This window comes from Athene noctua, chromosome 7 (genome assembly GCF_965140245.1).
Source record: "Athene noctua chromosome 7, bAthNoc1.hap1.1, whole genome shotgun sequence".
Taxonomy (NCBI): domain Eukaryota; kingdom Metazoa; phylum Chordata; class Aves; order Strigiformes; family Strigidae; genus Athene; species Athene noctua.
The window spans coordinates 34,311,703-34,333,731 of record NC_134043.1 but is presented as its reverse complement, the minus strand read 5'-3'; the positions used below and the strand labels follow the sequence as shown (position 1 = coordinate 34,333,731).

The 22,029-nt window shown below is 35.5% G+C and overlaps 1 protein-coding gene across 1 annotated transcript in view; it reads left to right on the top strand.

Moving 5' to 3' along the window:
- Positions 1-20,105, top strand: part of TFPI (tissue factor pathway inhibitor) — a 41,028-nt gene extending 20,923 nt beyond the window's left edge. The window contains exons 4-9 of the mRNA XM_074910879.1: positions 7,496-7,534; positions 10,655-10,843; positions 11,887-11,982; positions 12,460-12,552; positions 19,316-19,498; positions 19,853-20,105. Of these exons, the coding sequence (XP_074766980.1) occupies positions 7,496-7,534; positions 10,655-10,843; positions 11,887-11,982; positions 12,460-12,552; positions 19,316-19,498; positions 19,853-19,965 (713 nt within the window). The 3' untranslated portion in view covers positions 19,966-20,105. The remainder of the gene's footprint in view (positions 1-7,495; positions 7,535-10,654; positions 10,844-11,886; positions 11,983-12,459; positions 12,553-19,315; positions 19,499-19,852) is intronic.
- Positions 20,106-22,029: the final 1,924 nt, after the last annotated feature.

Genomic DNA, 22,029 nt, shown 5'->3' with positions numbered 1-22,029 from the left:
CAAAAGTGTGTGATAACCCTCAGATAATATACCAACTATGTGGGGGTTTTTTCCCAAGGGAATTCATATATTGGATGTTCATTTATTTTGACTTTGAGGTAAGTTAGAAGGATTCATTCTCAATACTTTTCAGTCACATACGCCTTGCCCAGCAGCAAAATATGTCATTAAGTGTTACTGAGCTCAAGACAGTGATGCTGGGCAATCCTGCAGCAGGAAATAATTTACAGGTTATTCTGAGGACAGGCAACACAATCAGATAAAAATTCTTAATCTCTCCTGCCTATTAGAGATGTATCCTGGTAGCACCCTACTGCTATACAGATCTAGGTAGGTGTCACTTTACCATTTTCATAATGTCTTGGACCTTTCCATAATACTGCAAATCTGCTGATGTGCTATAGGCACTGAGTTGGTTCACGGGATATATATTAGTGCCTTCTAGGATTAGCACAGGTCACTTTCAAGGACAGCAAGTTTATATATGTTACCAAAAGTCCTTCCAGAAATTTCAGATCAGAAAATTTATTTCAGAAGCTCCTTTTTGGGTTTTCTGACCCGAACAGACTATATATATATATATATATATATATGTGTGTGTGTGTGTGTGTAAGACAAGCTGATTTATAGCATTGTGCTTTGTCTGTAATAAATGTAAATGTTTGTTACCCATCTACTATCCCTTTCAGAATCCACATCTATGTAATATTTAGATCAGACCTTAAATCTGTTACATTGTCTGCTTCACATCTGTATTTCCTGATAAAAATGACTATGAATTGCATCACTAAATTTATTCTAGACATCAAAGAATGTCTAGATGAGAGACCTTTCTCCCATCCCTGTGTCAGAATAATGGCTGGGGCTGATGTGCACATTACCCTAAGTAATATTTTAATAATGTTTTTTAGTTCTAATGCTTCTAATCCTCAGAATCTGCAAGCATTACCTGATCATATCAATAGCCAGGTACTGTAACTAAGCAATTTATTATCTTTCCTTTCACTGACAGAAAAAGAAAGGTAGTAAAGTAACAGAAAAATAAGTGAAGTCCATAGACTGTGTTACAATCAGAGCAGGGAGTACAGCTCAGGGTATCTGGCATTTACTTGACTAATGGATATAATATCTTCTGTATGACCTATATAGTCTTGATACTATATTATATAGCCTTAGTACCTATTTACACTGCCACAAGGTTGATCAAGTTTTTCAAGTAGTTACAGATGTTTAAAATAAAATTAAAATTTATTTAAAAGTTTTTGCAGGTTCTGTGTTTCTTTATACTACTTTTCAGCGACCTATATGGGTAGCTGTTGTTTCCTTGCAGATGTGTTTATGCAATAGAACAATTTGTCTGAATACAAACCAATGCAACAGCAACACATCATTGTCCAGTACAGGCTTTGCAAATTTCTCAAGTCTGTAATTCATTTCTTTGACTCAGACTTTTCTCCCTCTGTATCCAGTCCAACCAGAGCAAGGGAAAGAATGAGTATATGCATTTATTATATATACATTTCTAGAGTGAAAATTTCCAATGATGTTTACAACTTACAGAGCAATGTAAGGTTGCTGTCTTACCTACACAAAGTGAGTCAAAATGGTGTGGCTGAGTGGAACAAAGCCTCTGTGGGACTGTGTATATAAATAATAGCAAAATTTAGCTTGAAGTGTTGTACATGAGCACAATTTTTCAGTGGTTATAAAATATTGGAAGAACAGCCAGCAGAGGAAACCCAGTCCTTCCTAAATGGTGTCCCTGGTCTTGGTCCCTTTGATCTTTCTAGTGACGACACTGCATGCATTTTATTTACTCACTAAATATTAACTCAAGGCATTATTTACCATTCACACTCACTTTCTGATCTGCTGGCGCCACCATGCATTTCTGTTGTTGTACCTGGCACTACAGACAATCTACCCAAAAGAAAAAAAAAAAAACAAAAAAAAAAACCCACAAACATGAACCATAAATTTTAGGATGAAAGCAGGTTTCAGTTATTTTTCCAATCGATTATGTTTTGCTTTTAAACAATTTCATGATTATAAAACTATCTCCATCAGGATGGAAAAAGCACTATGAAATTTCACTAACAACTTCTCAGAGTGAAAAAGATCATTCTTTAAGTGAATGGCATTTTACTCTGAGGATTAATTTGAAACATCTTTTGATGGCTTCTGGCAAGATCCACTAATGAACCTCATAAACCACATGTGCTCCAGCGAAGTGGCAAGAATCAATCAGTCCTGCTCTGTTTTCAGGAGTCATACATGGATAAACGTAGTGCTAATGATATTAAAATAAGGTGTATCTTGAAATGACATCCCACTGAGGAAAGATTACATAGAAATCATAATTCCTCAGTTACTAAATAACATAATCTAGAATTTCATGTTAAAAAAAAAAAAAAAAAAAGGCATAGAGAAAAGCACCTTTCTGAATTTAATATTTTGTCCTAAATGCAAGCACACACAAAGTCAACAAAACTTTGTCCTACTTGGACCTGAAATGGGTCTTAAGTCAACTCTTACTGATATAGCTGAGAAGGGCAAGAACCCTTACATCAGTAATTCAGTTTCTTTTAATTTTAAAGTCTCGGATACTACTAAAAGCGCTAATTTGGTGCTCCTGTACCTGTATTTGTTTCTTTAGAAATCACTTGGGGTAAAATCTGTTTACAATATTGTTCTTTCTCTAGACTATACTATTTGTGTCTTGGATTCTTCATACCTGAGTAAAAAAAAAGTAGATGACCTAAGATAGAATTCAAGTAATATGTTTTTAAATCTTCATAAGAAACTATTGGATAGGAGCAGATGACAGTTATTGGCAGAAAAACAAACAAAGCAGAAATTCGTTATAGAAGAATGGAAGATTAGGGCTGTGCTTAACCAGTATACAAAACTAACACAAAAATGACCTTTTGCTCCTTTTCTACCTCTGATGTTTTGTTCTTATATTTCTACAAAGTCAATCAAAAGTTCTAGCTGTTCATCCTTTTTGGGAAATGAATGCTACATTATTTATGGAGAGCAAATAGCCTTGTGTGTGGGTCATAGCACAGCTTATAGTCAGTAATAGATTTCAGATTTCTTGTATCAAGGCCCAAGTGATAATTTTTATATCTCTGTATCTGGGTCGTTTTCTCCAACCAGAATATGCCAGTTTTAGTGCTTGTTAGGAGAAGGTAGGTTGTTCTTGTATATGTAGTTCTTGAGTCTTAAAAGGCAAGAGCTGGTCTTGCTTCCAGTTTGGGCTGAAGGTGGCCACCCACCAAACTGGATGTAAAAGACTTACATTTAGTGTTTTAGTAATTGTCACACCTGTAAAAGTTTGTGGCTAAAGAAACTCATGTTCTTCCTCTACTTAATCCAGCCTGGGCAGATTTTTGAGTATTAATTAATATTACTTATTCTGTGTGGTTATCCAGAATATGTATCTCTATCAGAACTGAATTATGATATTTTTATGAGCATTCAAGACAGATTAATATAATTTCAAGGAGTTAAAAAATTATTCAAATTGTGGTACTAATATTTTGCACAGTAATTATCTAACAAATGGCCTTTCTAGACTTAAAATTCTTCCTTTGTCATATGGCTTCCATGAGTCATAAGTTTGTATCATGAATTTGAATCCCATCCCCCATGGACATCCAGCTTTAAAATTTCTTTCCATATTCATTACATTTTCAGCTCAGAAATTAATGAAACTTAGTGCTGAACTCCACAGTTAATATGTAAATAGAAGTTTAAAAAATGAATGTTGGTAATGTCATTCTAAGAGAACAACCTTCCTTAAAAGGGATTTTCTTCACTTCTACAGTGTTTTGTTTAGAAAAATGTGATGAATCTGTTTCTAGTTATGGTTCCACAAAGTTTAATCAATACAATCTTTCAAGATAAAAAATGGAATGTTATCTTTTTAGATTAGCATTCTGCGTCAGAAAGACCTGGGATCTAGGATGTGAAGATACCTCTTCTTTTTCTGTCACTGGGCTGACTTTTGGTACCTTACATGTGGTATCTGTTTTTGCGTTTCAGCTGCACCTGCAGCATTTTTGCTGTGCTTGGAGCAGGGTTGTTTGCAGGACTGCAGCTGCTGGTATCTTACCCAAAACATGAGACTTCCTGGTAACTTGGAGTATTTGTCCTAAATTCCAGTTTAAAGGCTAAGATGGAGGGCTAACCTGAAAAAGGCAGGGTTAATAGATACAAAATTTAGAATGGAAAGTGTCCAAAAGTCATGAACAGGTGCCAAGGGCAAAGATCTATAAAATTATTTCTTCAATCAAATGTTGCTATTTTGACTAATACTGTTATTTTTATTCTGACATATGTGTTTAATCAGTATCTGGAACAGATTGTCTGGACCAAATCCTGTACTGGCATATAATTGACATAACTCCATAGAATAAAACTGGAAGTTATTTGAAATGAGAACTGGCTTAGTGTCCACATCTTGGTACTCAGCCCAAGTACAGTATTTGGTGTATGCATGACAATGATCCAAGAATCTGCAAGTGTTGAATCTGCTGTGAGGAACTGGAGGAATAAAGGCTCATTATTTCTGTATTCTCTGAATGAATAACGGCAGATGAAATGGTTCAGTGGCACACACAGTATGCTGTCGACCATCAGCCATAAAATAAAATAAGTTAACTTGCTTTTGCCAACATAATTCAGTAACAAAAAATAGAATTCAATAGAGCCATATTTAACAAATAGAACCTATCTGTGCAGTCTTGTAGTATATGGTTATGTACCTCTTACTGAATGCTTCCAGTATTTATTACTGCAGGAAAATTACTATTAAGTAACTGTAGAAATTGTACTGAAAAGACAGTATCAGTGATAGGAAAATTCTTAAAAATAAAGACAAATCTAAGAGATACATGCATATTTATTACTGTGACGAATGTGAAGGTAGAGACTGCTAAAAATAAGCTAAGGAGAAGTTATATGATATATATACAAATTCAGAAGAAATAATGTCTATAGTCAGGGTCTTTTTCCAGTATTAAGCACAAATAAAAGAATAAATGAACCAATATGAGTGTCTTGGCAGGCTCCTTAAATCAGAACAACTTTTTTAAAATTTTTGAATGAATAAGCCATCAAAGGCAGGAATGAGTAATTCCCAGAACCGATTAAAGTCAGTGTAAGAGAGTTCAAAGAGCCCAATTACAGTTTGTCCACTCCAAAACTCTCTAAGACAGTGTTCAGATTCAAGATGCCTAGTACTGACTCAAGTCTCCTAGAAATCAGCTGCATTTTTTGTTTCATGTGCCCCATACTCACTGCCTCAGGGAAGAAAAAATTACTTTTAAGAGAAGTTTGCCTATAAGCTCCATTGTTTATTGGATATGAGCAGAATCACAAATGTCATTGCTAGCGCAAAGGTCCTAATTTTCAAGGCAGTGAATATATGGTTTGGACTAATTAGCTTCTAACATGGGAAAAAAGCTGCTAATTAAATGGTTCTGGATATGACAGCAATTCTGATGTCTGTTATTTACACAGCAGATGTACTCAGAAATACAGTTTGTTTACAATGAAGAAATTAAGTCAGCTATGGATTTGGCTTTTTGACTGAAACCAGAAGCAAAAAGACACGGTTGACTTGGTAGTAAGATTAAAACTTTCTAAGCCTGTATCGACTCACAATAAATTCTTCCTGTTCTGTGCCAGAAGAGTAGATAGAGATGGCATGCCAAAGTATGATGGCTGATTTTGGCCTGAAGGGGACAGCTGAGTGAAATTAGTGAAATGGCTTGATGTCAGTGTCCATGGTTTAGGTTATGAGTTTAAATGTTGAAGGCACAGCCTCCTACTAATAGGAAGCCCTGGAGATATGTTCAAACAAGTATGTCACTCTAAAGTGCATGTCATGTCTTTAAATAATATTTTTTAAGGATGCCAGCTGCATTATCCCAGAGATGGAAGGAAAATATGTCATGACAGAATTTCTACCCAATGGATTTGCTTTGACAATATAACACGGGCATGGTTCCAGAAGAAAAAGAAAAAGCTGTGGTACACAAGGGCAATACAACTAATGCTAAAAGCTTATTAGTCATCATCAGCACCTCTTAAAATAGGAGACATGGAAGGTGTATCACTATATAAAGGATGGTTAGAAGCACTTGCCTGGGAATATGAGTAGAGAATAAACTGCTGAAACTCCTGTCAGTTTTGGACTGTGAAGAGATTGTTATAAATAGTGGTGGTGGGGAACCTTATTAAAATTACAAATTATAGGAAAGGTGAGGATACAGATGGCTCAAGTATCTTCTCTTACTTCTTCCATAACAAGGAAGGGCACAGCAGCAACTTTACTTTCCAGCAGGAACTGTTTTCAGTCTGAGGTCTTGCTAGTTGGTACCTCCAGGCTGAGACAGGGTGCAGTGCTCCTGTATCCCCCAACCCTCGCCAGCTGGGCAGAGCAACTGTATCTCACTCATCAAGTTACAGAGAAGCTGTAGTGATGTTTCCTTTCCAGCAGACGTTAAGCAAAGCACTAGCTGTACCTTCTCTCATATGCAAGAGGTCAGCAGGCAGAGAGTGTTAGAGAAACTAGCATTTTATAATGCCATTCAGAAAAGCACAAGTACAAAACAAGAATTATGAAGCAGTGCAATTAAGATGACTTAAGTGAAGTTCAGAAGCTGCTATTTCAGATGCCTTGCAAAATATCTCTGTAATAGAAAATGTATAAGCTATCCTTGGCCACTTTTCTCTCAGATGCTGAAGAATGTTCAGCCTTTATTACACATTGGCTGAGACAGTCTCCCCTTGGACTCCTTTGTAGTTTTATGATCAGGCAGTCTCCTAGAAGTGGAAGAAGGTTTGTTCTCAATCTCTGAAAAGGGATGTGGGGCTGAATTCAGATATTGACCTTCTTGATCAGGTACAACAAAAGCCAGGCTCCTCTTTAAAAATTACATTAACAACTTCACCACCGCTGATCATGTGCTGAAAGAACAGTGCAAATAAGTTTGTTGTCTATGCTACCCTGAAGATGGAGATACTTGGCTGAATATCATAAACAACATAATGAAAACTTTACTTGGACACTACATAGCACAGCAACGGGAACTGGATAGCATGAGAGACCTGTATTGCTAGCTAGATCACCTCCAAAGCTATTAGCAGTATCAGTTGCTCCTTCTTTGAGGAGTAAGATTACATAATACAGGATTCTGGTTCCAGTAACATGAAGATGAATTTCTCTGTTCAATATTGGCATAATTTGATTCCGGTACTTTCCATATCTTCAAGTTTCCAATATAGCAGGTCTTATACAAAGGAAATTATACTTCAGTCCTCCAGAACAAGCTTCTGTGCTGATTCTCTAATGAATAGAAGAAAGAAGGGGAAGAGATGATGTATTCCTCCTCAATGCTCAGCCACTGCTAAGCACCCTGGCGTCACGGATGAGACTTAATGTGTCTGCTTTTGCTAAATACTTTCCTTTTTATTTATATTACAGAATTGCCTCAGAAGATGATGTTAGCAAAAATTAAGAAAGGTAATTACGTTTATATAGTATTCTAAGACTCTTATAAAATGATAAGGGTTTAAACTTCTTTCAAAACTATTTTTATGTATTGTTCCAAGATATCACCTAACAAAAACAGCTGTGTCAGACTAAAATGGGTTCTTACTCTAATCTTCTTCTATATTCATTAAAGACTTTAAGGACAGTTGTGGTCACTGAGGATGGTAGCTGCAGTCTCTTCTTCCCAAAATGAACACATCGTGACACATTTTTTTCTTTCTTCAGTAAAGAGAAAAGGACTCTGCAGAGATTCAGGCATTGTATAATTAGCTATAATGTGGATCTCTTATTGTGTATTTTGAGAATAATCTAAATGCTTCCTCCACAGTTAGCAAAAATAGGAAAAAAAGTCACTCTGAAACAGAACTTTTCAAGCACTGCCTGTGTAGGAGCTAACAGATGTTGGGGCAAATCCCCTAATTACACATTAAGCGAGGGGACAAGTTTCCCACTCTTGCAGGGGCAGACTGTTTACAGAAATTTAAATGCCTGATACCCAGACTTCCTAAACAGCCAATGTTTAAGCCCTGAGAATCACTTGTCTGAAACACTGTTGGTCTGTTGAGATAACCTACGTTCCTAACAAGGATATTTATATCTGGCACTTACAACAGAGTTTCTGATTCCATCCTTACCCTTTCCACATTTAAGACTTATCTGGATTGGGCCCAATCCTGGTAGTCAGAGTTCCACAAATAAAGGCTTGAGTAAATGTCTTCACAAGTCAGCATCTCTTTCTCTGCTTACCCTCCTTCATCCCTCCTTCCACTTGCTTCCTCTTGAATTGGCGTGTATTTAACTCCTCACAGAAATACCAATGTTTGCATATACATTTTGAAATAGACTAATTAAATCATTTATCTTTGCAGAATGGTATTTGGTATATTTTCATACTGAGATGATGGTTTTCTTTTCCTGTTTTCTACTGTCTTTTCCATGCTTAATGCATTAAAAATAGTAATATTGATTCTATGCTGTGGAAGTTCCCAAAGTTGATTTTCCACAGATGCTGCAGACATTTAGCACTACTTTCTGTAAGGTCTGAACCTAGTTCCCTGCTTTTAATGACTAAACAGAACATAGCCAGTAAAATTCAGCTTATAGCTATCATCAACATCATTACATGTTTACTATTGTTTCCAGTAATGTAGTCTTGAATATTGAGTCTCTGGAGAAAGACATGGCATTTAGAAGCATAATATTAGTTTGTATAGTTAGGATTACATTGCCTTCATGAACTCTCTCTTCAAAAATGGCTCTAAAATTTAGCTGTGAGCTCAACTTATTTGGACTTTTTCTGCCAGAACCATTTTAATATAAGGATTTCCTAAATGAAGAGCAGCTGTTTTTAAGAATCAGTCATAAACCTGAAGTTTACTTTGCATACCTTTATTATTATCTGCCTTCCTTTCTCAGTTAAGATCTATCTCATGATATTTTTCTGTTATTTTACAATGTTATGCAATGTTTGATGAAAGAATTTTTTCTGTAGCTCCTATTGTCTGTGAGCTCCTAATAGATGGCATATGGAATAGATATGACTCTCATAGATTCCTGCTTGCTACCTGTCTACATAATTGTCTCATTTCCATTCTCAAGCTGAAAGCATATCGTATGCCTTGCCCATACCTTTCATATTTCTAGGTGTATGTGAGCTTAATTTTTTTAATCTGTGAACATCAATAGGTGCTGCATTTGAATAGTAAGAAATGTGAAATATCTGAACTGTAGAATACATATACTTACTGTTAGAGAATGAAATTTGTATCAAAATTATGCTATCCAGGAATGCTTAAAATAGTTGATTTTGTTACTTTATGCAAGAATATTTTAATTATTTAATTTTATATATGATTTCTGAAAATGACTTTTTGCTGTTCATGAAGCTTTATAAGAATTGAAACACAAGATACTGACAATTGTTTCTTGGAAAAACACTAATTATGAGCTATTATTATGTTTTATATGAATATATGATGTACCTCAATTGAATTTAATAATATTGTTCTAGAAATTATTTTTAATAGATACTTAGCTAAAATAAATATAATAGGACCAACTTCTTTTTAACACCATGATCTACTCCAAAAATGTTAGGGACTTCAGAGGAATTGCTCTATAGTCATTTTTATTAAAATGGCAGCCCTCTGTATGCTCTTTTAGTCTCAACATTCTATTAAGTTTCACAGATAAGGAAGGCCTTTATAAGTTGTGTCTGATATGATTGTCTTATATGATGGCTAAATACACTTCAAGTTTTCTCTCCGAGTCAGCTCAGTCAAGAATCATATGTACGTACTAGCAAGAATTTGAGAATATCTCCACACATATTTCATTATTGCTTTTGTGATTTTCTTTTAAGAATATAATTTTGAGGGGAAAAAAAAAATATTACATTTGGGAATTATTGTATGGCTATGTGTTTTTCTTCTCTGCTAGAAGCCATGATAACGTGTCTTGATAATATTCAGTCAAATCATGCAGTATTTATTTGTTAATTTTTTCTTGGTTGGTATTGTAGTTACTAATTGCAAACTAGAATCCAGGACTGAAAAATAATAGTTAGAATAGCTGCTCTGTCTCAGTTTCCTGTATCCTTTTATAGTGGTAGACTGTCCCAGACAAAATGCATTGTTAGATTTTCTTTCATTTTTTAAAAACTATTTCCTTTTTCCTTCTATTTTAACATTTCTTATTGTATAATTCACACTAACATTGACTAGAACGACTACATAAATTACAAGAATGTGTACTTAGATTCAAACGATCCCGCTGAAATTCAAGTCTAATTTTCATCTTAGAGCTTCAATGTAGGAGGACACTTAAAGGATTTGTTAGATGTCATTTTCCAGGATAAAATTACTGACTACTTGAAAAGAAAAAAAAAAAACAAAACAATAAAAATGTCCCTATAATGCTCCAGCATAATGCTGCAGTCATATGCAGAACAAAAGCAGTGCAATAAAGCAGCAGTTACAAATGGTTTTTATTCCAGAGTTAGAGGTTTAGTTTATAAACTTCCTACATTTCTGTTGTTGTCTTGGAACATGTGTTGATTTTCTTTCTTCCCCCGTCCTCTTTGTCATTTACCATTGTTCACAGAAAAGCCCAAATTCTGCTTTGATGAGAAAGACCCTGGAATCTGCCGAGGCTATTTTTCCAGGTATTTCTATAACAAAGAGACAAAGTTATGTGAAGTATTCAAGTATGGTGGGTGCCTAGGAAACCAGAACAACTTTAAGAATTTGGAAGAATGCCAGACTACCTGCCAAGGCAACTGTAAGTTGTTGTCTTCGTTATTCTTAGTTTATTCTCATATAAACAACATCAGGTTTTGAAGGTTTCTTGCATGGAAAAAAGGCAATTTAGGGTACCTCGAGGTGGCAATAATTTATATCTGAAATTAATAATAATTATATATATATTTTTAAAGGAAAATACAAAAATGAGAAAATATAAACAAAAAAAAGGTAGGTACTATGAACTTTAATGAATATTACAGAACTCCTCCTTTTTTTTACTTTTCTCATGACAGTTAATCTGCCAGCTGCTTGGCTTTATAAAATCATAAAATGCTAATATGTGTATCTTAACCTGTGTATCTGAATATATTGTTTTCAAAGCAAATCTTGTAAGGAAAATAGGTGCCAGCATAAGAATTGGTCTTTACTGTTTCCTTATTGTATGTTGCTAGCTTCCCACCAAAGATTCATGGGAAACCTGTCCCTCACTTCTGAATGATTTGGCTGTGCAGCTTAGGCTACAAAACAGCCATTCGGACTGGCCATAGATCATTCATCTCCTTCCTCATCCCACTAGTTCCTATGAATTGGTCTAGATAGAATATAGTAGCCTTCATAACTCCTCTCACCTTCACAAAGTACTTTATTGTATTCATAGGGCAAATACATTTTCCCACTCAGAGCCTCCAGACCCTTCTGCCTTGCTTGTCTCTAATGGGTCTTTTTCCAGGACTGTTGCCATAATCTGTCATTTTGGCAAGGGGAGCTTGAGTTTATTCACATCTAAATTAGGAAAGACCCACTATAGTTCCTTTCTAACAATTTTTAAAAAAGATATACATTCTGGACTAGAAGTTGGAGAATGATTTTTTTTTTTTTTTTTTTTTTTCCCCCCCCTGAAATAAAACCTCTATGTAAATTTGTATGAATGCCCAAGAAGAAAGAGAGGATTAGGGTCCATTGCCATGGTTTAAATAGATAAAAGGTTTTACGTTAGTAATATTGAATCATTGATACCAATTATTTTTTGTGGTTTTTTCCTTATTGTTTTTCTTATGCCCTTTTTTTTCTTTTTTTTAGCAAATGTACTGCCAATTATTCCATCTGAAGAGCATCCTAACACTGTGAACAGTAGTTCCCCAGTAGAACCACCCAATCAGGTCCCTGGAAATTCTGGTAAGAATTTGCTTCTGCTCTTTATAGTTAACCTTTTTCACAATTGGCTTGTCCACTCATTTTCCTGTTTATTTGAAGATACGTATGTTAGCTGAAATATATAAGCACAGCGAACTCAGTAACATTAAAACTAGCTTCATAGCCATTTTCTTGTCAGTAATACATATTTTGGAAAAGGCCTACAAATGCAAAGGTTAGATTGTCTTCTAGTAATATAAAAAATAACCTTACCAAAGCATGATTGATGTAAATCATCCATAGGTAAAATTAAAGAAGAAAAAGGAATCCATCCCAAAGTTTCCCAGCACATCAGTTTCCTATGCCTTTGGGACTTTAAAGAAATGCTACCTTTTAGTGATATTAATACTGGCATGGAGCGAGGCAAATCGGTACAAATCATAGCTAATTTTCAGAGCTTTGTTATGTCTAGATAACCCATTACTTGCTATTTCACCCTTTTTTTTTTTTTTCTTTTAGGAAATTCGTTGCCAGCTGCTCCAAATGAGAAGTCCAACGTTCTGAATAGTAGTTCCACAAAGGAGGAGCGTAACCACTTTCCCATTTTTTTTGGTAAGAATTCACTTTTGTAGTTCTTGGATCTCAGTCTTTTATATGCGCTCTGATTGCTTTTCCATTTCCACCCATTTTCCAATGTATCTGAGAGTAAAGAACGGGCTTCTGCCTATGTCAAATATTTTGATAAGCAGAGAAAGTCAAAGAAAAGAAATATATTGCTACTTACAGATCTTCCATAAATATCAGAAAGTGAAAGACTGACCACATCTTGTCCTCTTCTGAAAGTGTGCCCTTCCTGAAGGTCTGATAAATACAAAAATTGAAAGACCAAAAGCAAAAGCAGTGATGCAGAGTCCTTTTATGCAAAATTAATGTTTTTGTGGAGATCTAATTGGCAGCTGATTTAAAGCTCCTTTTACCCATTAAAAAAAGCACCATATTTGGATTTTGGAATATGGCACAGTATATTTATTATACTACGTTTTTATTTTCACTAGGCCATATTAAACTCAGTTCTTGGTTTGAGTTTAATCAAAGTGAATGTGAATTAATTTTGTGTCTGCTTCAAGATATTTTTGCACTATGTATGTAATGCAGATGAGAATCTGGACCTTTACTGCAGAGGGCTAGGTTTTAACAGTTTCTGCAGCTGGATGCTGTCCACTATATATTGCTGGTACTTGCTCACACTGTAAAAGGTAATTGAATTTGAGGCATGTCATTTTTATGATCCACAGTTATGCAAGAGGAAACAAGAAACAGTTGGAAAAAGCCTGAGCGTTCTTACCAAGTATTTCTGTTGGTTTTTTGCATTTACACTTACCTTTACTTTGGGGCTTGAGTGATGGCTTACAGATTCATTAAGTTTTTTCTGGTTTATAATAAGATAATAGACATGTAGAATAACATTCCTGTGCTCTTTGCTTAGAAGGGTATATCTACTAAAACTTGAATGTGTGTTGTACTCTATTTTTTTTGCCTGCACTGTGATCCACATGTACTGTTGGGTTGAGGTAAGTTTCTGTGATAGTTGGATTGTTTGTTTACCACATACAAAACATCAGTAAACTGTTATTAAAATGACTGAATATAAAACAGTAAAGCTTTTGGCAACTTATTTTACTGAAAAATATTTGAATTATTTAAGGCCTGATGATAAGTCTTGGTACGTAATAGTGTACACATTCCCTGAAGATTTTTACTCATGAATCCCCAAATCCTCAAAACAACTAAACTAAACAAAAGGGCATCATTCACTTTGTTTTCTCAGAGGAAACAGGAAGGTTCTTGGTTGTGAGTAATAGTGAATTTTCTTGTAGAGCAGATTTTGGGAGAGAGAGGTGAGCATAAGAAGAAGAGAAGACTTGCAGGTTGGTGGAAGAAAAAAGGTCAGGGAGCAAGGGTGGGTGAAGTCAGTGTAGCTGGATGGGTCAGGTAAGAAACATGACCTTAGAAGGGCCAGTGTGTTTCAGTGGAAAGTTTGAAGACTCCCCAGGTTCTTCCCTACTGTATAACCCTTGTCTGCCTTGCACTAACCTGCCCCGTGCAGCCACCTGCTGCCATTCTGTTGATCAGGCTGTATCTTTCGGGTTGCTGGGATGGGTGAAAATCCGGTGCCTTTGTGCAATCCCCCTGCAGGGGAGGAAAGGGTAGGGCCAAAACTGACAGCTGATTTTCCACAGAGATGTGGAGACCATAGTCTCCATTCCTGCTATTACTAGAGGTAGAGGTGCAAACTGAAGTTGCAAGTAGGACCATCTCACACAAACGCACTGCAACTCCCCATGGCCCTCGGGGAGGGACAAGGATCTGGCTGTGCACGTACGAGGTCAGGATGGACTGTCTGGGATGGAGTGGCTGATGCCCATCTTCTCATGAACAGGCAAAGTAGCTGGTCTACCACTGTAACATCTATTTTGCATGTATATTGGCCTGGCTATATATCCTTTTTTTCTAAATACATGACCACCATTAAAAAAAACATTACAAGGAGTTGTCTCTTACAGAATGCCTTACCTCACAATTGAAATGGTATTTCATCTTGATTTCAAGAAAAAATATTGGTGGTATGTATAACTCAGTAATGATAACAGATTAATAGATTTCCCACAAAGTTCTTGGTCTTCAGAAATTTAAACTCCTCTATGGCCAAACAAAACAAAGTTTGTGGTTTGTTTTTTTTTCTTCATATAAACATGAAACTCCTAGCTCTGTCTCTCAGCAAGGAACTTTCTGCAGAGAGTGAAGACTGTTCTGCTCTTACTCTGCTGCAAGATCTAAAATAACTTATTCTCAGGAAGTTATGAGAAAGTGAAGCCAAGAATCAGACCTTTCATTTTTAGATTAGTGATCTATAGTGGGAAATTGCAAGGGAAATACTCTACAATTGATTTGTGAGATCTAAGTGGGATGCAGGATCAAAAGTCAATTTTCAACTCGGCAAATATAGAATGGCACACAGAGGCAATTCCTGTTATTACTTCTCAAAGTCAGGGACATATCTTTTCCTGATATAAAGTGACACAATTCTATTCTGCATCAATTTATACCTATGGAGTGCTGTCAAGTGCAGATGACTCATTATTTTTGTAATAGTTTGTCTACTTGAAGATTCTTTTATTTTCTCTTTGCTGCAACCAGAAATGAGATACTGAAGCCTGCATATATCAAAAATCTAGCAATAAACATGAAGCTTCATGAATCTCACACACTCTTGTCTAGTGATAAAGAATTTTTCTCATCCAGCTCACCAAGATCGCTTCAAACTTCTTTTCTACTGTGATCAATTAACAGTTCATTGTCACACAACCCCAGCTAAATCTGAGGGATAGTGATTATTGTTGCAATGCAGAGTTGGGATTATTTTTTATAAATATAAGTCTATATCTGAATATGCATGATTCAGATATTCTGAAGTATGTTCCTGACATCTGTTCACCCTACAGAGGGGGGTGCCTGGGATTTGAGAAAAGACTGGTATAAAAAGTCAATCTTAAACCATACACCTTTCAAGACTGCTAAGGTAATAGGGAAGGGTAAGATACAATACTCTTTTTACAGGTAAGAACAGTAGCCTTTTTTATCTACTGCTTATTTCCTATAATTAGTTTACCTATTTTTTTTCAGAAACAAAATATCAAATATTGAAGTTTGGGGTCTTATTCACTAAAACAAAATTAGTCCAAACGTCTGCATCATCAGGAAAAAGAAGTAACAGAAAAATAAGATTAACAGAAAGATCTACACTGTATTTTGCTGTTGTAAAGCCTGAAACTCATTTGAGAAGCTCCTGTAGAGCTGGTGGCAGGAGTTCCAGTTCCCAAGCTCCACTTGAGATGGCTTCCAAGGTCTAATTTCCTTCAAAAATTTTTGATGGAATTGGCATGTTTCTGAGTAACATTCTTTGTATTTCATTGTATTGGTTCTTTCCAGAAGAAGAAAATCTTACACCTGGAAATGTTTGACTAACTCAGCTTGAAAGCTTTCATTTGTCCTTTGCCTGTATGAACTGTAAATTCTTTTTTCCAATGCCTGTTTGTGACCTGACTTATGTTGCATATTTTTGGCAAATAATATATATATATATCAAATCCAAGCTTATGAGCTTGCTATTGGGTATTTGAAACCTGTTTAAATTGGATAGTTTGGATAAACAGAATAGTATGAACACAAGGGTGAAACCAGAGTCTTAAGGCTTGTTTCTGTCAATGTAAATAACCAATTGATTTCTGCAGAAATTGCATCAAAGGCCGTAGGATAGGCCATGTAGTTGCATGTATAAAAAAGTTAGAAAGCATTTAATGACATTTATTAAATTGTAGGTTCATATGATCCACTTGATATTAACACGTATGAGTTATGTAATGTAACGAGCAATGCTACCTGCACTGTGAAAAAAGATTGCTAAAATGTATTCTAAATTGAGGAAAAAAAGTAGAGTTGAAAACAGCAAATCTATCTCAACTAGTCTTTCAATTAAGTTGATATCTTTATTTCATAGACCTGCAATGACTGGATCAGGAGAAAATAATTCTGATAGTGGGATATGTATTGCTATTTTTTTTTACCGTTTTCTGTGTTTATCCCTTTTTCTCTGTGTAGTTTTGTGGGTTATGGGATTTGGTTCTTTTTTTTCTTTTTTCAGAAGATAAAGTAGGAGATAAAACATTTCAACAACTCTTAGAAAAAGGAGGGTGTAAAACCAAAATATCTGAGAGAGAAACTGAAGGACAGGCATAATATCTAAACTTACTATAACTTCGTATACATAAGTATAGTGTTAGAAGATGGGGCTGAACAGAGAAAACTTACCTGGATCTAAAGCTCCCAGTGACTGTGTTAACATACCAGCTCAAAGGCTTATAGATTGTCCTGCCAATAGAGATGTTGGGCTGGGCATGACAGCACATATTTTATGTTTACAGTAACTTAAAGTTAACAGGTCTTTTAGTGATCAGTATATTAAAATCAGTTCATAATTTTTATCCTCCCTCATCAGACAAGAAATTATGATAAGACATTTCATTTTAATTTTAATATAATCTTGTTGAAAAAATGGCTGCTATATGGCAAAATTAAGAGGTTTTCTTCATGGGTCGGTTGTTTCTGTGAGTGTAAAGAATATGTAGACATTCTGAAGATGAACAGGAATAGTGTTTGGTATCTGTGGCATTTATCTAGCAATGTTCTAGAGAAAGAACACCATAGTTTTTAGAAAGAGTACATTTAGGTGTTGCTCTGCCAGTTGCATTATACGTACATAGGTAGCCCTTATTCACCAGTAACCACGTCACTGGCTCCATGGCTCCCCTAAAGCTTACAGTTGTTGTGAGAGCTCCTTCACAAGGACACTGTGAAGTCTCTGGGAAATCCTGCATACCAGATAAATAATTTACATTACAAAGTATATATTTAAATTCTCTTATATAGTTAAGAAACTTATGCTGTTTGGCTCTTTCATCACTGACAAGCCTTTCTGTTTTGTTCTTTTTAGGTTCAGAAATTATCAGTTTAAAATAAGTAAGCCTTTTTTTTTTTTAATGTTGCTGAACTTACACTTTGAAAGCTAACATCCTCTATAGCTAGAGAGAGATTAAATTCATTCTAGATACAAGTTCTCAGAGCAGTACCAAAAGCATTGCATTAATTAACTACCATCTCTGTTATAAATAAAGCACTAGATTTAATATAAATTGTATCGCATTGTAGGGTCTTACTCTGGATCCAGAGTGAACCTTACTCTTACAATAATGTCAGTTATAAAAAGAAATTAAGTAGTGCTCATTTTATAACCTGAAACTAACTTAATCTATCCTGAAAAAACAATTCATGACTCAGTTTTTGCATTTCAGGATTCTTTTGAATAGTATGATGTTGCTAACACAGCTTCAAATGTATCACTAATTTCATTTTTTGCTATCTTAGCTTTCCATAAATCACCGTTCATTTCCCATCAGTTTTTCATACTACTTCACTGCTTGCTGTCAGTTCAGCTATTATACTTGGCAGATGAACCTTTTTCAGCAGGTGTAATATGTGTAAGACAAGTAAGATGTAGCATGTTTTTTTTTTATATTTTCTTGCCAGCCTGTTGAATTGTCCAAGTTAACGCATAACTTCTGGCTTTTAGCACCTCAGCTGCTTTCTACTTTTGTGACAACAGGATGTCTTCAGCTCTGTTGTAACCCAAATTATTCTCTGGAATTTTTACTTGGCTTTTCCTCTGAACCACTTCTTCCTGGATTTGTAACTTCAAGAAGGCCATCTGACTAGCTTCACGTTTCCATTTCTGCATTCAGATCTCAGCTATCTCAATTCTGCTGCTTTTGAAGGAAAATGGTGCTCCTTTAGGTCGCTCATAACTGATGATATAATGGTTCCCATTCAATTTCTTGCATCCTGTGCAGCAATTGTATCAGTTCTAATTTTGTATATGAGTCACTCCAGGGTGATAGATGATGGAGATTCTCCAGGTTTGGGAATTCTGGTACGGAATTTATTGAACTTGTTCCAGTGCCCAGGTACTTCGGATGCCTCAGGTTCATTTTCCAGTGTTTCAGTTCTCATACTCTCACTTGCAAGCAACACTGAAGAAACAAACCAGCAGCCTGCTCCTTGGAATGGTAAAAACCTAACAGCAGCTCTATAGCACCAGCACCTCGGTTGCTTTGTGCACTTATTCATCACGTTCAATCCTTTGTTATTCTGTGAGTTACAAGCTATTTCTTGATAATTGCTTAGTGTTTTCCAATAGACTGACTTCTATTACTTAGGTTGAGCTTTCTGTATTCATACGACAAACTCAGTATTAAGGTATTGAATCTTACATTTGAAACGCTGGGTACTTTTACTTTTTACTTGATTTCTAGCAGTAATTAGAAAAATTCACTTCATTAATTATCATAAATATTTACCATATTTTTAAAGCCATCCAAGTTTAATTTATTTCAATTCACTTTCTACAAATACTTCACTTGAAAATTCCCCAGTTGAATTTGAACACTATCTCCTATCACAGAAATGGCAATTTTATCACTAAATATATAGGAAACAAACCTTGCTTTCAGATAAGTTTTTGCTGGCTTTTGGAATTCAAAGAGAAAATAATATTTACTGTGGTATTTTTTGTAATCATAAAACCTGAGATGTTTATGTAAAATATCCTAGATTTTCAAAAGGGCAGAATTAAATTTGCCAGTAAATTTCATATAAATTTCAAAGTTCTGTGAGCTTCAAATCTTATATATAATATAAACGTGATGGAAAACTGGTAAACTGCAGTTGTTGTCTTTAACCTTGTTTTTCTTGGTATTTCTAGAACGACCCCCTATCCCTTCTTTGTGCCTGACCCCTCTGGACAGAGGACTTTGTAGAGCCAAAGAGTTAAGATTTTTCTACAACTACTCAACTGGAAGATGTCACCCATTTAGCTACAGTGGTTGTGGTGGGAATGAGAATAATTTCACCTCCAGAAGATCATGTTTGAGGATCTGCAAGAAAGGTATGGGAAATGATACTGCCACAGTCTATCATAAGAGATAAATATTATGCAGGCTGAAACATTCTTGCAACTTCTGACAGTAAGTGTTGGCCTGATATAATTGAAAGTCTTAGAAAAGTGAAAATGGAAATCAGAAGACAGACAGAATGAGAGAGAAAGATGGACAGTAAAATACAGTCCACATGAGAAATAAGGCAACTTGGCATTGGTCAGGCATATGAAGACTTTAGGTAAGACAATGTTATTTTTTTCTTTAAAGAATATTTCTTGGAAACAAGACGCCTGTTATTTCCTATAATCTTGGATGTGTTAGTCATACAGCATCTAATCTTACTTTCTTCGTTTTACCTTTAGGATTCAATAAAAAAAAAGGAGAAAGAAGAGTAATAAAAATCAAGAAGAAAAGAAAGAAACAGTCAGTAAAGGCTCTGGGTGAGGAAGTCATCCCTGAAAGAATACAAGTTTGATTTTTATGGAAATGTGAACTACTATGCACCTGTGGTTGAAAGCTTTTAGTGTACACCATTTAAATGTATTTACTGTACTGATTATTTTGATTACATATTATTAAGTTGCTTATATTTTTATTATGTATTCCTCATTCATGTTAATAAACTTTACCTTTTACTTTGATAAAGGCTCTTAAATTGTAGTTTGATTGTATATAATTGTCAGAGCTGAAACAGGACAGAAGAGACTGTGTGGGTGTATAACTCATAATGATTAAAAAGATTCAAATTTACTTTATTACCCCATTATTTTTTTTAATCTATTTTTATGCTAAAGAAAGCATAATGCCTGTCAAAGAATAATCACTTGTCAAGCACAATTGTTTCAATCACAGATTAAAAGATAGCTCTATTCCTATAAAAAGGAAATAGATGCTGTGTTTGTTTTAATCAGATTTATTTTAGGTTATGCGAGATAGACTTAACTCCATCGAAGTGCATATAATTACACTATTGTAAAATGAATGAGAGATCAGAATTAACCCACCAAAAACCATAAAGAGACTGTTAATGTTGTAAATGTGTGAAGCAATGTGACAGTTATTTGCAAAGATTTAGAAATATATTTGCTGGGATCATTGTTTTTTATCCTTGTTACTGAACTAGACTCATGTCTAGCAAATTAATAATTTCCAGAAATACGTATTAAATTTTTAAAACAAACAGAACAAATTCCTTCCATAGAAATAAATACATTTGCTTTAGAGGTAACACCATGTAAACTCTCCAGTTGCCTTTAAGGGGTTTTTTGATCGGGTTTTCCTCTCCTTCTCCAAGGCACCTCTCTGGTCTTGGGTAAATCTTTTATAATGAGGTTTTTATAAGGGAAAGGAAAGAAAACAGAACAACAACAATCAAAGAGGTAGTTGGTTTCCTCTTAAGGTTTTTAGGAGAACCTTGCTGCCCATGAAACAAAAGATAGCAGGATATTTTTGAAACACTTCCCTATCTTCTTTGATGCTGTAAATCTTTTTTTAATGTATCACGTGTTTTGTCTTTATGCTCAAAACTGCTCAGATTGTTACACTGCTGTCTGTGAGAGATGGTGTAGAAGTAAATAGTTGAAATAGATGTAAGGGGCTCAGGCACTACAGCAAGGAGCAAGGACAGCAGTGACAGAATAATAAATGATCTGTTGGCCTAATCTGCCTTTGCCTGGGCACTATGAATCACATGTGTGATTTCAGAAAACCCATGTTTTGTGTGCCTGATGATCTTTGGACTAACTCCACGAGGAGGCTAAACTTTACTGCTGAAAATGAACGTATTTATGCATTCTAAATATCTGAGTGAGCGGGTGAGTAAAAGTCATAGAAATTCTCTCCAAATCTCTTTTCTGAAACTTAAATCCTTTCATGACTCTCTTAATCTAGGGTCTATTAAGTCTGATTTGAAAAATGCTCATGGAACTGAAATGTACACCAGAAAATATTTATGTAGAGTCTTATCACATAAAATGTATGAGCACCACAGACTTACAATGCAATAACTATACACATCAGACAAGTGCAGTTTGACAGGAAACTTATAAACTCCACAGACTGCTGAAAACTAGTAACACCAGTTCTCCACACAGAATTAATTTGGTGTGTCATTATCTGCTAGTTTCAGTTACAGTTTGATATCTTCCCTTGGTTTTGTTGGGGTTTTTTTCCATCATTTTTATTGATCTTACTCTCATCTGTACTCCAGGCACTATGAGTCAAGTCTGTAGCTATGAGCTGCACTGCACAGGAGCAGAGCAGTAGGTTAAATACTTGGACCAGTTGGAATTTGTCACTGCAGACAAGTGGAGAGCCCATGGTTTGCACTGCTCCCAGGCCTTTCCACTTGTAGCATAGCAACTGCCTCAGCACAGTAGGGTGTGTGGCCTCTGAGAGCAGTTGGTTGCTTTAGGTACACAAGATATGGGAGAGGCAGGACCTGCCAGGGGGCTGAACACCCTGCTAAAGCCACAGTTAACCTGCTTCTGCACTGACACTGGCTTGTGTCTGCCTGGCCAGGAATGTAGGTGAGTGCACA